Here is a 17815-nt window from a genome sequence, read left to right as displayed (position 1 = left end):
AAATTTTTTTTTATTTTATTATTTTTGTGTGAGTGTACCGTCAAATCTGATCTGAGTGGTACAGGAGGAGACTGCCCCTCCTTCCCCGGCAGAGCATCTGGTGGATTCGAACCGTGTGCCTCTGGGATTGTAGTTGCAACTCCTTACCACTAGGCCACCAGAGCTCCCCTGCAGCCTTCATTTTTAGCTCTTCATCTGAGTCTCTCACTGGCTTGCATGTCCTTAAAGAGCACACGGTGGTCCTGGGCAGCACCCTCTGGCTGGGCCCCCAGGAAAGTGAGGTCATCTGTGACCTTAGATATGAGTCCATTTTAAGTGACTCATCTTGGTTGTTGCATTTAGAACAGACTGTGATACAGAAGCGGCAAGGAGATCTCTAAGGGAATTGTTGAACCAGGGAGGTGAAGGCTGATGGTGGTGGTGGGGAAAAGCTCAAGACTGTGGATGCACCCTGACAGTGAAAACTAAACACTGGACGTGAGAGGGTGGCCTTCAGTTGAAAGCTTGACCTGGAAGAATGGCGTTGCCACGACCCAGAACGTGTGTCGAAGGCTTAGCCTGGTGTCCGGCCCCTGTCAGTTGTTCAGCGGGGGGGGGGGGGTTGTTTATCTGGGTGACAATTTAGAGTGAAAACAAAGCCTCTTCTTTCTGTGTGTTGTACTTCTGTGCACCCACACCAGCAAGCCCAATGTCTCACCACAGTAACTAGAATAAATAATATATTCAGGTCGCACATTGCCAAAATCCTGTGATGATAATCGCGTCTTGTCAGGGGCATCAAAACTAGTAATAAAATGTAAAAGTAAAATGTTTCATACTATGGAAAAGATACCCAGAGCACTTCCTGTGTCACTTCTCCCCCTCCCAGGATGCTGCCCTACGGCTGCCTCGCCACGGGAGACCGCTCAGGCCTCATTGAAGTCGTGAGCACCTCAGAGACGATCGCTGACATTCAGCTCAACAGCAGCAACGTGGCGGCCGCCGCAGCCTTCAACAAGGACGCCCTTCTGAACTGGCTTAAGGAATACAATTCTGGGTGGGTTTATTTGCTTTCATTATTGTTAACTTTTTTTGAGGGAAGGGAAAAATCGTAGTATTGATCTTATTTTATTTCAAATGGGAATAGTGGACCTGTAATAAGAGACTTAGTTAAACACAAAGCAGAACAAGACATTAAACCCATGGGCAGTGAGTGGATTATACACTGAACTTCTAAAACAGTCGGCAGCTCCGATGGTGTAGGCCATACAGTCCTTCCGTGTGTCTCTGGAATTCCTAATTCACCAACTTGACTTTTTTTTTATCATTATTCTTTTCTTCTCCCCCCCCCCCAACTATTTTATTTACAAAACTCGGGTACAAATCTGAACAAATTCTTTCAATACTCTTTATGAACAGCTAAAGAAGTAATCATTGTCCAGCTTAGAGACAGTATTAACATTTTTCTTTATTACTTCATTGTAGGTTAGTGCGAAATAACACACTCTCCTTCCGAAAGATTCGCATATGGTCAGCATGGAATTGTGTGTTATCCGCATCAAACTTTGGAGCCCTGTTCTATAAAATCACTGAGGCCGTAAAAGTTTTTAAGGTTACAGATTTGCATTTTAAAGTACATTAGCTTCTATCATAATGTGAACGTATCAACTGCAATAAGTTTTAATAGATTCATTTTATCTGGTAGAAGAAAATGAGCGTGTAGACTTTGATCTCCCTCAGCCGGAAAAGAGTGCATAGAATTGCACTGTTTGTGCTTTTGTGTTGGGAAAGCATTAACCTGCAGAAAATAAAGCAATTTCCAATGGGCAGGGGAAAACCCTTAAAAGATTTTTAGTGTGTTTTTTATTTTAAAATCTCAGTCAGACCCAAATTTTTATTGTTGGGGGAAAAAAAATCAAAGACTTATATGTGTGAGAATCAGCTTCCAGATTTTAATAATAGTCTCAAGGATCTAGAGGATCAGTTTTACCTCCTTCTAGTTGGAGTCAGCGATTTAAATGCTTACAATTGCAGTACTTAGGCAGGGACTTGCAGTCTTGGGCCCAGACCTATAAAGCTGTCCCTGAGCCTCCGCGTCCTCTAGCAAAGCCCTGCTCTCATTGCTGTGCGTGGTAACCTGCCTTCACCGCACTCTGATACATGACCTTCAGAGCATGCGCGTTAGACCAGCAGAGGCAGAGCTGTGGGACATTCTGGCACCAGCCTCCTGCCCTGCTCGGTAGTGACCACGCCGACTCCTTGGGCTGAACCAGCACACCCACCAGGGATTCGAGTCATCCGAGTAGAGGTTCTCACGCTCCAGAAGGGTGAGTTGAGCCTCATCCCCACCTTCGGAGGCTGAAAATCTTTGTTCTCCTTTTTTTCTCCTGTTAGAGATGACCTGGACCGAGCCATTGAGGAGTTTACCTTGTCCTGTGCTGGCTACTGTGTAGCTTCTTATGTCCTTGGGATTGGTGACAGGCATAGTGACAACATCATGGTCAAGAAAACTGGCCAGGTGAGCTGCCTCCCCCCCCCGCCCAATTCTGCCCGAGTCCAGTGATGCCACCAGATGCAGCATAATCTCAGATGCTCAAGCAGATTCTTGAGTGATTTAAGGACTTCCTTTGCCTGCCCCTCAGTTCCCTACTCCTCTGCCACATCTCTAGACTGACATCGTTGCTTTTCAGCACTCTATAGAAGTCCCTAACAGCAGAGTTTTAGGGTCATTGTTTTTATTTTAAAGGAAATCCCGTTGACTGGCCTAATAACATGTTAGTGCTTCTTTCCTCTTGCCTAGTCCTTGCTTAGTGCCAGGGGCTGTAGACTGTTGCCGATGGTCATCCAAGGCATGGCTGGTCTCTGTTCACCTGGAGCCACAAAGGAAGGAGGAGAGTCAGAATTAGAAAATAGAGGCACAATACGTGGCCCATCGCCTCCTGTGCATTTAGACTAGAACTGATGGTGCCCGGCTACCATTATGATCAAAGAGTCTGAAGAATTCTAATCAAAAGAAGGGGAAATGCAGACTAGAACTTCAAATTCTCATGGACTCTACACTTCCTCAAGCTGTGGAGGATGGAAGAACCCCTGAAAATTGTCCTTTTAACCCTTCAACTACAACAAAACATGCCTTGAGCATTATGCTCTTTTGAGAACTATCTGTACGTGAACAGATTTTGCCAGAAACTTGAAAGAATGGACAGGAACCTTAGGGTGAGTAGATAAGAACCTTAGAGTCAGTGAGGATGTTGACAAGAGAGGAGCAGCTCAGAAAAGGAGGGTGGGAAAGGCCGCCAGCTCTTTGTATTCACTGTCACAGAGCTGTACATGAACAGACTCTTGAGGTGGTGTGCGTGTGGCTGTGTGTATTTTTGACAATAGCAAGATAAATCGAGGGGCAGGAAAGTTAATATCTCATCTAATTTTTTAAATTAAAGAAAAAAAAGCCTCTAACAAATTGACGTTAAAAATTTGTCAGAATCACAGCAGACCATATGTAAGGCTTTAAAAAATCAGAATAATACTCAGTTCCTCAGTGGCACCACTAGAAATTGTGATACGGTAGTTTACCCTCAGGATTCTGAAGCAAAATTACTTCTAGTTTAGGATTCTATAATGAAACCATCAGTAAATATTCTCATAGGATAAAGACATTTCAAGTGCAGAAGTTCTCAAAAGTCATGTCTTTTGTGTACTTTTTTCTCTGGAGGCTACCGGAATGAAGAGATCCACTAAAACAGGGTTCTAAACCAGTGCGTGGTTCTCAGGTGGTGTTACTGTGAGTGCGCCCCACCTCTGCTTGGCACATCTGTCCATTGTCTGATGATAGTTTTTGTCTGTCACGCCTGGAGGTTGTGTTACTGGCATCTGCTGAGTCCAGCGTCCCCACTGCACGCTCGGTCTCCACCTGCATCTCAGTGAAAGAGAGGTGATGTGGGACTCAGGAAAACGGAGCCCTTTGAGAGAAGAGTGAAGCAAGCTCCTAGGACGCTGCCTCCCCGGCTGACCTGGAGAGCACCCAGCTCAGATAGGAACTTGGGGATTACACCATGTGGCTTAGCTTTGAAATACATTCACATGACCTGAACAGTATAAAGACTGAATACTAATTTAACTAGAAATTATGGCATGTTTGCTACCGCCTATACCCTACACCAGGACTCATAGCTGACCCTCCAGCAGGTTTTCAGAAGCAGTGAATCACAGAGGAGGAAATTGTTCCTCTTTCTCCCGTGGATCATGGTAGATTCAAACCCTGTGCCTGTGAGATGGCAGAGCAACTCCTTATCAATAGGCCAAAGATAATAGCATAAACATATTTAGAAAAACGGAAGCAAACTCCAGAAGTAACAAACAGCAGAGGGGAGGAGCTGTGACCTCTGAGTGGTCCTCAGCTCGAGGAAGTGTGCGTTGTGCTGACAGGGCATCTGGTGGTGTAGCCTGTGAGGAATGAAGCTGCCCACTCAGAGGTCTTTCCTCTCATGTTTTGGGTCCACCAGCAGCTCTGTGGGAGGAAGATGGGTGATCTCCAGTGTGATTTACCTGAAAGCCCACTGGAGAATCAGCTAGGAGTTGATTCCATCTGGACAATAATGCAGGAGAGACACTGTTTTGCAGAGCTAGTTAGCTTAAAAAAAATCTGATACTATTGCTGGGGGTTTTGTTGGATTTAATCTGAGGCTTTGGTTTTTGTTGTTTTTAAATAGTCCCCTTTCCTAGCAAGTTCCTGCAGATTTAATTTTCTGTTAGTGAGGAGGATAAAAGCAGGTTAGAACTTCTGTCTTGCCAAGTGGCCCATGGCTGTCCAAGAGGAAGCCTGGATGAGGGAGGGCTTCTAGGACTCCTGAGAGCTTGCCCTTCTGTTTGGAACAGACGAGAAAAATGAAGGAAATGAAGTGTCATTTGTTTTCCAGCTCTTCCACATAGACTTTGGACATATTCTTGGAAACTTCAAGTCTAAGTTTGGCATTAAAAGAGAGCGAGTACCTTTTATCCTCACCTATGATTTTATTCATGTCATTCAACAAGGAAAAACAGGAAACACGGAGAAGTTTGGCCGGTGAGTAGGGCCCCTATGTCAGGGCTAGCCTCATCTACCACTTTCTTATCTCACTAGCTGGACCAGCCTCTTCTGTCCTGTGCCGGGTTTGGATCTGAGGGTATACTGTCTCCTAATGGAAGACTCAGGGGGAGGGAGATTTTCCTATCAGTTTCACCTGCTTGTTCAGAAATGTGCAGAGAGGAGAAACCAGAAATGCTAGACATCTGCCGTATGTGTTGTGCTTGCAAAGTTGCCATGCTTTTACTCTGCTCTATCTTTTGCCTGTTGCAGAAATTGCTCTGAACTTTTGAGACATTTGATGGTGACATGCTGAGAGAGCCGGGCACATTGCTGTGATTCTGTGTGCCGTGTGCTAAGGGAACTGGCGCCAGGGGAGGGGGTGACTTGGTGGCCCCAGACACTTCGTGGCCTCATTTACTACCTGTGTGTCTCGTGCTCCGTCAGTCCTCTTACCTTTGTCTTAAAATGAGAGCACTAATAATGAGTGTGATTAGGCATACAGATGTGGCTGACACACAGAACACATGGAACTTGATTATACTCTCTAGTCCTGCCTGAGTTCTGGTCAAATATACCTCTTTATATACAGTTCTCATGCACGAAATTAGGTAGATATGATTGAATGGTCCTCCTGAAGGACCATCTTAAAGAGAGCACAGAGAACAGCGAGGTGGCAGCGCGTGTAGACGCACTGCGGTTAACCGGTTAACCGTGCTGGGAGCTGGGCCAGGTCTGTAAAGGAATCAGGCTCCGTAGTCCTAGCCCCGCATCTAGACACACTCTGGTACAGTCATCACCTCCTTTATCTACTATCTACTATCTCATAGAATTAAAAAGTCCCAAGTAATTGTCTGATTGCCTTTTGGCAAAAAAATTTTCCTTTCCTCTTTGATTGTGTGTTTTAGTTTTTTAAAAAATGTGTGATTTTAAGGTGAGCTGTGGTGCCCTAGTGGCAAGAAGCTGCACTGCAATCCCAGAGGTATGTGGTTCAGGTCTACCAGATGCTATGCTGGAGGAGGGGCAGTCTCCTCCCAGACCAGTCAGATCTGATTTGACAGTACACACACACAAAATAATAAAAATAAAATACATTTTTAAAAAAATTTTTTAAAGTGTGATTTTAGGAAATACATAATTTGTGTTTCCATCCTGGGCCCGTGGTCAAAGACACGAAGGTTAGAAATGAACCGTCAGCTCTGTGGACTTGTTCCAGCACCGTGTAAGGAATCGCGCTGTCCCACTAACACCACGCCGTGTCATTTGCCGTCCAGGTTCCGCCAGTGCTGTGAGGACGCATACCTGGTCTTACGGAGGCACGGAAACCTCTTCATCACTCTGTTTGCACTGATGTTGACGGCTGGGCTGCCAGAGCTCACGTCGGTCAAGGACATACAGTATCTCAAGGTAGGAACTTGCCCTGTGTATGTTCAATGATATGGAGCTCAGCTCTGACTTCCCAGTTCATCCAAATGCCCAAAGAGAGTGGAATGCCTTCTCCTCTGAAACACTTCTTAGGAGGAGAGGAGTTTGGGGAGTTCATAGGAAGGAACCGTTATGAAAGGGGACCCTGGAACCCAGGGAATTCCCCACTGGGAAGAAGAGCGTGGCCACGGCTGTCTTGGGCAACAGCCTAGCCTCCCGCACTCTGAAAGATTAGCCGTTAGCACCTGCTTGATTGCTTGCTTTTCAAGAACCTGCTTTATACTTGGCCTGAGTCTCAGTGAGTCTTGAGACATTGGACTTGTCATAGAAGCAAGCATCTGGGGAAGCTTTTTCCTACCGTATTTTATCTTCGGAAACCCCATGGCAGACGTCACCCTACCTGGGTGTGGAGTCAGATGGGAAGCTGGGAGGCCAACCAGCCTCTGCACGTAGTCACACCTGCGTGTGTCTCTGTCAAGTGTATATAAAGTCACCTTTCTCCCCTCTTTGTTTTTAGGATTCTCTTGCCTTAGGGAAGAGTGAAGAAGAAGCACTCAAACAATTCAAACAAAAATTTGACGAGGCTCTCAGGGAAAGCTGGACCACTAAGGTGAACTGGATGGCCCACACGGTGCGGAAGGACTACCGCTCCTAACCGGTCCTAACCGCCGGCCTCCGCTCCTCATGCAGGTGTTGGTTCCCTGTCATTTTCACTTTGCACTTGCACTAAAATGAACTTGACCCTGCGGGAGATGATATAAAGGGAATGAAATCCTGGAATTCACGCAAACAAGGACCAAGCGTTCCACAGACTCTACCCTGAACCATCCCTGATGGCCACCCTCTCTGCTTCTGAATGCTTGACCGACACTCCTGAGAACTCGCAGCATCGTGGATGATCTCGTCCTGCTGACTTTGCACGCCAGGGAATGCTCCTGCAGACCTCCTGATTTGTTCTGTTTTCTTACTTTCTTTTCTTTTTTCTTTTTTTTTTTTTTAAGTGTTTGGTACTTTTTACAGAAAGTTGTAAATACTTCCTTTCAGTATTGCAACCAAGTATTACCACACAGCTAACTTCTCCACACCCAGACCTGGTGGTGGTTCTGACTTTCCAAACAAGGCTTAAAGGAACGGTATTCTTCTTTCCTCCCGTTTTCCATTGTGTAAATTATAATTATGATATAATTTGAAATTATGATTATTTTTCACAAGAAACTTTTTAAACCTGTGGAGACTTGTTAATTTTTGTTCATATTTATCTACCATGATAGCAACATCCCGACCTGATTTCCTGAAAATCTACTGTTGAGGCAAATATTTTCTATATTTGCGCTGCATATATATATATATTTATAAGATTTCTAGTGGGAGTTATGTGTAAAAAAGAAAAAGAAAATGTTTCTTTAATTTTCTTCAACCTGAGTTTTACAGTTTTACTCAGAAAAAAACCCAACCAGAACAAAACACCAGCTTTTCTTTATGTTCTCTTTCGGTTAACTCTGTAATCCAGTTCTTCCAGCTGCTTCGGTGAAGAAGCACATATTAATACGTTTTTTACATCGTCTCTGTGAAAAAGTTCTTCATAGAGCAGAATACTTGAGCTACTGTATTCAAGAGAAAGCAAATGAAAAGGAGCCTATTTATGAAAGAAATGCCAGATCTAAAATCCAGTATTTTATTAAAATGCCAGCAGTTCTTACTGTATTTATTAAAACTTGTAATAAGATTTTCAAGGATATGCGTTGAGATTGAAATTACTTTATGTCACATGGGATCCTTCTATTTATTTGTTGAGGTACCATACATTTAGGGTGCTAGAGAGCAAATAATGTTACTATGTGCAATAGGAACTACTGGTTTGAATGTGTAAACAAGTCCTCCGAGGCCTGACAACATCCAGCTAAGTGGCTGCTTATTCTCCAAAGACTATCGGGAGCCCTCAGTCCTCAGTGACGTGGGAACGAGAACTGTGGCTGAATTGTCAATCGGGCCTTTGTTAAAGATTGTTTCATTTTACTGTTCTCCTTAATGATCTCCGACAAATAAATGGGTGAGCTGGTTTAGCTGTTCCTGCAATGTGTAGACCTCTTTTTTCGTGTATCTGGGCAGCAAAGGCGTGTGGACCTCAGCACTGGGACTCCGAGAAATGGCCAAGTCACTGAGCAAACCAATCCTCGAAACCGACTGAGGTGTCTTCCCTGGCTGCCTGTTCCACAGCCTCATCATCATGCAGTGGTGGGGACCTCTCAGAGTTGGATCGCACCAGTGAAGAGTCTCCCCTTGTCTTTGGAACATATCCTGAGGTCTAGAATAATGCTCCTTCGGGCCCTTGGCACTCGGATCTAGGCCCGACTGCAGCTACGTCACAGGTCTGATCTTGACCGTCTGTGAATTCAGCAACAGGGCTGTTTGCAGACAACTGTATTTAGGGATCTTTGAGGACCGTCCACCATTGTACACACTAGTCCACAGAGCAGGGGTTTGGGAAGAGGTGAAATGGGTACCACTGTTGACAGAGGACTCTCCTGAGCCCTAAGAAACTATTTGAACAACTCAGCCCAAGTTAACTCTACACAAAGAGATTGCCAGTGGTTTACTGGAATCTATGACTCCTTCAAGTTTTCAGGCCCAAGTTTGACAACTCGAGTTTGACTTTCAGACCACCCTCCCCCATTCCGATGAGGGATTTAATTTTATATAAATTAAAGAATGTAAATGTCTTCAGGAGCATGAAAGAGAAGTAAACCTCCTTTGTCCCCAGACAATGCTGAGGCCCTGTCTGATGCCCTTGACCCTCCCTGCCTTCACCTCTCTCACAGGCCCCAAATAGATGACCAGGACAGGGCAACTCTGTGGCCTCGGTGGCTGCTGAGTGCTTCCTGCGGGTCACCCTCACACCGTGTTCTATTTCACAACATTGCCTAGGCTTTGGTTAAGCCAGAGGGAAGGTGGTGGGGAGGCATACAGTGAGCCACCTTCCATACCAAGCGAGTGGGGCTCTGAGTTGCAGGAGCAGCGGTTGGCATTGGGGTGGGCTGCCCCAATGACCTGAGATACAGGCCATGGTCTTTGCAATCACTTGTTATGCTAGACAATGACTAGGGAGGATAGAAGGCGAATTGATGCCTTTGAGCTGTGGTGCTGGAGAAGAGTGTTGGGTGTACCATGGACTGCTAGGAAAAACAGATTCATCCTGGAGAGGGTTAAACGGGGCTGCTCCTTGGAGGCAAGGATTCTGAGGCTCCGTCTGACATACTTTGGATATGTAAGGAGGGACCGGTCCTTGGAGAGGGATATCATGCTTGGGAGGGTGGAGGGATAGCGCAGGAGGGTAAGGCCCTCTATGAGGTGGATTGATTCAGTGACTGGGGTAATCGGGATGGGTGTATCGGAAACAGTGTGATTGGCACAGGACAGAGCAGAGTTTAGGGCTCTTGTACATAGGGTCACTATGAGTCGCAAGCGACTCGACAGCACATAACAACTCCACCCAGTAAGGAATCTTACCCAAAACACTTGGGCTCCTATCTTTGGACCCTTCCCCAAGATCCCCTCAGACAAGACCTTAGAGCCTTTTTGTTCATTTCCGTGCCTGAGGACAGCAGTTAAGTCTACCTGCATGTGGAGACAAAAGCTGGCTTTGCTGTGAAAGCGATTGAAAACTCACTTCATGCCCTAGGCAGACCCTGGGCTCCAGAGGGCAAGATTTGCAGCCCCTCTCTGCCTTGGATGGTGAGTATATTTCTTTCTCAGGGTCTAAGCTTACTGATGTGTGAAATGGGCCTGATAATAACTTCCTATTGTTGTTAATTGTCTTCGAGTCAAACACAACTCATAGCAATTCTATGAACAAAAGGCCTGAAGCTCCTCCACAACTATCGACATTTATCAACATAGAGTTTCTAGAGGCATGTTATTTAGGAAGCGGATGCCACTCCTGCTTCCAAGCTTGTCATAGTATGTTATTGTTACGTGCCATTGAGTACATAGTGACTCTATGTACAACAGCTCTGAACCCTTCCCTGTCCTGAGCCAGTCTCAGTAATTCTGACACCAACCCCCATCGCCCCAGTCACTCTATCAGTCCATCTCATCGAAGTCTCCCATTCCTGTGCTGTCCGTCTACCCTTCCGAGCATGGTGTCCTTCTCCAAGGACTGATCTTTCCTGGCCACGTGCCCAGCCACGTGCCCAAAGTAAGGCAGAGCTTCAAATTCCTAGCCTCCAAGGAGAGACTTGGTTTCACCCTCTCCATGACAGACCTGTTTGTTTTCTTGGCAGTCCGTGGTATGTTCAAGACTTTTCTCCAGTACCACGACTCGAAGGCATCAATTCTTCTGTTCTCCTTAGTCATTGTCCAACTCTCTGAAGCATAACACGTAATTGAGAAGACCGTGGCCTGGATTAGGCGCACTTTTGTACCTAGACTGACATCATTGCTCTTCAGCACTCTGCAGAGGTCCAGATAATAATCAGCCCCACATCATTTTGTGAGTTAGAGGCAAGAAAGCACAGCATGCCTCCAGGAAAGCCAGACAAACCCACTGCCATCTGGCTGCTTCTGACTCAGCAGGTGCTGTTGACTCAGCAGATGCTACCTCTCTCCTGCAGAGCTGCTGAAGGATTCACACCTCTGACCTTTGGATTAGTGGTCTGATGCATCATCTGCTGCACCAACACACTCCTCCTAAAAAGCCAGAGGTGGGGGAAAGCACAATTCAGGGCACTGATTGTTTCTTTCCAGATGCCTTCTTTCCCTTCCCCAGGTTTGAACACCACTTCTCAGAGATCCAAGGAGGTTCCAGAATGCCCATTCCAACCTAAGGGAACCTCTTTCCTCTTCCGTAGCAATAGCACTCTCAACATCACAGCCTGAGTTAACTTCTACACTGAGAGATTGCCAGTGGTTTACTGGAATCTGTGATTCTTTCAAACTTTTCAGGCCCAAGTTTGACAACTCAGGCTTGACTTTCAGACCACCATCCCCCATTCCTATTTTAGCCTCTGAAAACAAAAATCTTGGCTAATGCTAACAATAGCACCATAGAAGAAATGTGCACGTAACCACCACACCAAAGTAAATGCATTGGCAAACCTTAGTAAATCCCCCACACCCCCCTTAAATGCTGCCTGCATTTACGGCAAGCATTTCCTTAATTTACAATTAACAGCTTTTTGGGGAGAAGACAGGCTTCTTCGACTCAGTGTCGTGTGTTCAAATTTCAACCATATAATCTTAGTTCATTCTTTGTCATCATGCCATTCCACTTCATGGCTGTTCCATGATCTATGTATGCATTCTAGACTAAATGTAGATTGACTCTCGCTTGAGACTAGAAATACTGTCACAAATATTGAGTTGCCTCATGTCTTTCCTATTACATACTTCTTTGGGTGTATTCTAGAATTCAGACTTTTGAAATGTCATTTTCATTGAAGTAGTTTATAGGACACATCAGTTTTCCATTCTACAGTTCATGCACGTTTGTTTCATGACGTGTAAACAGCACCCTTCCCGAGGCTTCCTGTTGCCGTTCACCCCTTTCTCTTGCCTCTTCTTGCCTTTTGAACTTTGCTTTTTGAGGCAGTGCTGCCCTTTAGTTTAAATTGATGCATCCGTCATGTTGTTGGGTTCTGTCCCGTTGAGTCTGTCTCAGTCTCCCGGACAGAGCACAGCCCTGTAAAATTCCCTGTAATCATTATGAAGCTCACAGCCTAGTGCTGGACACCATGCTACCAGGGCTGCTTTGACAGGTCCCAGGATTAGACATAACCTCAGATTGGCAAGATTCTGCTCAAGTGAGTGGCCAGATCGACTTACCCCCCGCCTTCAGTACCATTTAGGCAACCCCTCTGCTGGGCAAAGTCTTTAGGAATTTCACTGCCAACCCAAAAGCTGCTCCTTTCTGGTGATTTGAATGGAGGATGAAACTTGAGCTCATATACTTTGAATGCATTCTCAGGAGGGACCAGTTCTCAGAGCAGACATGATGGAGGGTCAGAGAAAGAGAGGAAGACTCCTTAACAAGCTAGACCAACAGTGGCTGTCACGATGGGCTTGAGCCTATGGTGTGACAAGGCTCAGATCTTTTGTTCCGAGATATGCTGTAAGTTGTGGTCAACTCGATGGCACCTACCAACAGTACCATATGGAAATATGACAGATATTGGGAGACATGGGAATGTTACACCAAGGACACACAGAGCTACACTCATGCTGGCAATGCTCGAGTTGTTCACCTGGGTGATAGGTGGTGGCTTAATACAAGTATTTAGGGTGATAGGTGGTGGCTTAATACAAGTATTTAATGTTTTTTTGTACATATGAAATTTTCTTATTTAAAAAAAGAATTTTTTTTCTATTATTTTTTGTGTGTATACCGTCAAATTGGATTTGACTGGTACAGGAGGAGATTGCCCCTCCTTCTCCAGCAGAGCATCTGGTGTATATATGAAATTTTCTTAAATAACAATCAAGATAAATATTAATCCATTTCTTATGGGAGGAAATGAGAATCAGGACATTGATTTGCTGTGCCAAATATCAAACCCAGGCTCTATGCTGTATTTTTTTTTTAATTTATTCTTTTTATGTGTGTACCGTCAAATTGGATCTGACTGGTACAGGAGGAGATTGTCCCTCCTTCTTCAGCAGAGCATCTGGTGGATTTGAACCACACACCTCTGGGATTGCAGTGCAGTTTCCTACCACTAGGCCACCAGAGCTCGCCTCTATGCTGTATTTATTTCTATAGTCTATGTTTGCAATTACTTGTTTTGCTTCAGAGAGCAGGACAATGACTAAGGATGACAGAAGAATCGATGCCTTCCGGTTGTGGGGCTGGAGAAGAGTCTAGAGCATACCATGGAATGCCAGGAGAACAAATCAATCTGTCTTGGAGAGGGTGAAACCAAGTGTCTCCTTGGAGGCTAGGATTTTGAAGCTCTGTCTCACATACTTTGCACGTGGCCAAGAGAGATCGGTCCTTAGAAAAGGACATCATGCTTAGAAGGGTGGATGGACAGCACAGGAGAGGGAGACCCCAGATGAGATATATTTATAACAGTAACTGAGACAATGGGGGTTGGTGTGTCATACTTAGTGAGACTGGCTTAGGACAGGGAAGGGTTCAGAGCTGCTGTATGTAGGGTCCCTATGGGTTGCAGGCGACTCAATGGTACGTAACAACAACATATAATGATATTGGTTGTTTTTTATTTAAACCGCTGTTTAGAGTCATCAAGACCTCAGGGAGCACCATTGTATTTAAAAGTTTGTTGTTACTATATTTTGGAGGAACATTCTTCTAAGTGGTACAGCACTCTTCTGTTAATATGCTGTACTGAGGTAACCTGCGGTTGCTGTGATGCTGAACCTTGTGCCACTGGAGTGTCAGATGTCATAACGGTTATCCGTGGTAGACAGTGTTTGGTGGAGCTCCCAGTTTAAGATAAGTTTGGAAGCAGGAATGGCAGCCACTGCCTAAACATGCCTCTAAAAACTCTTTGAACTTGGAGAAATGACAATAGTTATAGAAATGGTTCAGGTCTTTTGTTCATAGGATCGCTATGAATTGTGCTCAACCAGCCTTGATGGCAATCGTAAACAATAATGTATAGACTATATGTATTTCTGTAATAATATGCTTCGTCAGAGCAGCTTGAACTTTGTCCTTCATCACCACTGCCTCTTGGTTATATATTGTTTCATGACATTCTTCTATGTCAGCCAATTCTTTTTGGTACAGTGACTTTAATTCTTCCATTTTCTTTTAATGCTTCCTGGATTCAACATTCTGCCCATAGCATCCTTAAGTATTGCAACTTGAGGCTTGACTTTGTTCTTTAGTTCCTTCAGCTTTAGAAATGCCAAGCAAGTTCAGCCCCTTTAATTTTCTGACTCCATCTCTTTGCACATTTCATTATAATACTTTGTTTTCCTGAGCCGCCCTTTGAAGTCTGTTCAGCTACTTAACTTGCTGCTTTCTTCCCTTTGCTTTGGCTTGTCAATGGGAATCCCAGATCACTTGATTGTGCTCATGTCAAACCTAGACGTGCACCAGAAAGCAGTCCTCAGAACAGAGCAAGGAAACACTGCACGGTTCAAAATCAGTAAAAGAGTGTGTCAGGGATGCATCCTGTCTCCAGGCCTCTGGAAACTCTATGAACTTGGAATTGACAATAGTTATTGAAAGGTATTAGATCTTTTGTTCATAGAGTCACTATGAGGCACACTTGACTCGACAGGAATCAACAACAACAACATATACAGTCACTAATGCAAGCTGTTTATTCAAGAAAAATTAAAAACAAACGACAATACTCTAAAAAATAAGCCCACATGTGAATTTAACAGGCAGCTGAGTCTTTTGGAGTTTCCTGTGCTTCCTAGAACACCTACGAGGAGGGTGAAGAGATCTTATGAAGTGAAGTGAATGATCTTTATGAAGGTAATGCGTAGTTGTGATGACCTTACAAGGATACTAGAGAAACAAGTTGAAAACTTTCAAATGATGTTAGGAACAAAGGCTTTGTCACCTGCTCACTCTTCCACCATGCCCACTGCCTGCCTGCCCAAGTCCAGTCCTGTCCGGACCACCTGCCCTCACTGCCTGTCTCTCCGCTAGTCCTGTCCGGACCACCTGCCCTCACTGCCTGTCTCTCCGCTAGTTCTTCCTTCCTGCAATCACCTGCTTATGCCTCTCCTGTACAGTGTACGTTGAAAGTATGTTAGAAGCAAGGAGACAGTAGCAAAAGGCCTGGATTTTAGTATCACAAAAACCTGAGTTTAAATCCTGCCTTTGTCACAACTAAGCAAACACAACTTGTACAATCATTTCCTCACATAGGCAGTGCTGTCCAACAGAACTTGCTGGTTGATGTTTTACCTGTGCACCGTCCACTGGTGGCCATCACTCACGTGACAAGGGTGCCCTGGTGGCCTGCTCCATTAGGGAGATGCACTGCAAGCGTAAACACAACTCTGACTCTCTGGTGGTTTGATTCCAGCAGCAGCCGCACAGAAGAATGATGGGACAATCTCTTGAGCTTTAAATGTAAAGCCAGATCCAATCTGATGGTTCACACACACAAAAAATAATTTAAAAAAGATTGGAGGTAGGCTCATCAACAACCTGCATTATGCAGATGACACAACCCTGCTTGCTGAAACTGAGGAGGTCCTGAAGCGCCTGCTGCAGAAGGTCAAGGATTGCAGCCTTCAATATGGATTGAGGCTCAACATCAAGAAGATATTCTCACCACTTTGCAGATTGGCAGCAGCACGATAGATGGTGAAGAGATTGAGACTGTTGACAACTTTAATTTGCTTGGCTCTATAGTCAACACTCCTGTTACCAACAGCCAGGAAATTAAAAGACAAATTACACTGGGAAAGTCTGCTTTCAGAGACCTCTCCAAAGTACTGAAGAGTAACTATGTCAGCCTGGAGAATAAGGTGTGCCTGATACAGGCTATGATCTTTGCCATTACTTGCTATACATCAGAGAGCAGGACAATGACTAGGGATGATAGGGGAGTTGATGCCTTTGAGCTGTGGTACTGGAGAAGAGTATTGAATATACTATAGACTGCTAGGAGTACAAACAAGTTCCTCCTGGAGAGGGGAAAGCCAGGGTGTTCCTTGGAGGCAAGGATTCTGAAGTTTCTTCTGACATATTTTGGACACGTTGTAAGGCAGGATCCGTCCTTGGAGAGGGATGTCATGCTTGAGAGGGTAGAGGGACAGTGCAGGAGAGGAAGACCCTCATGTCAGAGACAATAAGATTGACAAGGGTAGAGCAGAGTTTCGGGCGGTTGTACATAGGGTCGCTATGAGTCACAGGTGATTCAACGGCACATAACAATAACAACATTTAAATTGCAGCTTCTTGCCACTAGGCCACCAGCTGCCCTGTAGAAGGATAGGCAATCTGCTCCCATGCGATTACCTGCCTTTGAAAACATGCTGGAGGGTCAGCTATGGGTCGGTTCCAACTCTATGGTACACAACAACAACATTTAAATATCTTGACAATTACTTGCTATGCATCTGAGAGCTGGACAATAACTAAGGATGACAGAAAAAAATGATCAATGCCTTTGAGCTGTGGTGCTGGAGTACAGAATGGAACATAACCACAGCTGAATATACTGTGGACTATCAGGACAATAAACAGGTCTGTCCTAGAGGGGATGAAACAAGGCTGCTCCCTGGAGGCAAGGATTTTGAGGCTCTGTCTCATATACTTGGGGTACATGGCCAGGAGCGACCAGTTCTTGGAGAAGGACATCTTGCTTGGAAGGGTGGATGGACAGCGCAGGAGAGGAAGACCCCCAGATGAGATGGGGGGGTCTCATCTCAGTCACTCAGTAACTGGAGAAATGGGATTAGGTCTGTCAGTGATGATGAGATTGGTAATGTACATAGTGTCACTCAATTTGATGGCACATAACAACAACATTTAAAAAAAATTAGATTCTTGGTGTTTCCAAATGAAAAAATGTTATTTCCTTTTTCAAGGTAAATCCATTGCATGATTATGTACCAATTGCTCTCCTCTATCAAGACCACCTATCTATACAGGTTAAAAGTATACGAAGACTCATTAGTTTTAAAAACACACACAGTAGTGGCACTATGCAGTATCTGTCCTTTTGTGACTGAGATATTTCACTCCGCATAATGTCTTACTGGGGGTCGTGGGAGACTGAGAAAGATAGGGTAAATAATGTATACTGCATTGAAACAGATGAGGGAGAGAACTGTTTAAAAGGAATATGTGATTAGGTATTATTGTCATGACAGGAGTCCAGAATGAAGGCTGCACAGTGGAGTGAAGTTGGGAGGAAGGACTGTATAAAAATGAAAGAATTTTTATTTTACTTTTCAAAGAGAAGAATGAAGTGGGCCATGGTGGGGGGGAAGTTGGGCAGGGGAAAAATGCAACAATGAATGAATGGAAATCCAAAGTCTCTGTAAACTTTCATTAAAATTAATTAATAAAAAAAGAAATTTAAATTTAAAAAGAACATTAACAGCACTCATTTTCTTTTCTAGTATTTATTGTATTAAAGGTGACTCTTGTAAAATTACAGTAGTGGTTTTGGTCCCTGACTTATTTCTCATTTGGTGTTCAAACATTTTACACTATTTATAAATTGCTATTTTTAGGATTGTACATCATTAGGTCATTAGGGATTTTCTCCCCCCTTACTCTTGAGGCTCAAATGCTTAAAAAATATAAACAGCACAGAGAACATGCACCAAGAAGCACACGCTGAACATACTTCATTTCAAAGTCCCCAAGTCCTGATCATGACTTCTTGGTTAAAGTTCAGTAATCTGAAG

At 44.5% G+C, this 17815-nt stretch overlaps 1 protein-coding gene across 2 annotated transcripts in view; it reads left to right on the top strand.

Annotated features, from left to right (window-relative positions):
- The window catches only part of PIK3CB (phosphatidylinositol-4,5-bisphosphate 3-kinase, catalytic subunit beta), a 79306-nt gene extending 71863 nt beyond the window's left edge, over positions 1-7443 (top strand). For both annotated transcript variants that reach the window (XM_006883392.1, XM_006883393.1), the window contains 5 exons: positions 869-1036; positions 2374-2497; positions 4896-5041; positions 6316-6448; positions 6984-7443. In XM_006883392.1, the coding sequence (XP_006883454.1) occupies positions 869-1036; positions 2374-2497; positions 4896-5041; positions 6316-6448; positions 6984-7121 (709 nt within the window). In that variant the 3' untranslated portion in view covers positions 7122-7443. The remainder of the gene's footprint in view (positions 1-868; positions 1037-2373; positions 2498-4895; positions 5042-6315; positions 6449-6983) is intronic.
- Positions 7444-17815: the final 10372 nt, after the last annotated feature.

Source organism: Elephantulus edwardii, unplaced genomic scaffold (genome assembly GCF_000299155.1).
Source record: "Elephantulus edwardii isolate Elephantulus edwardi_28Jun2011 unplaced genomic scaffold, EleEdw1.0 scaffold00027, whole genome shotgun sequence".
In the NCBI taxonomy this organism is placed as follows: Eukaryota; Metazoa; Chordata; class Mammalia; order Macroscelidea; family Macroscelididae; genus Elephantulus; species Elephantulus edwardii.
This window is presented reverse-complemented; position numbering and strand designations above follow the sequence as displayed.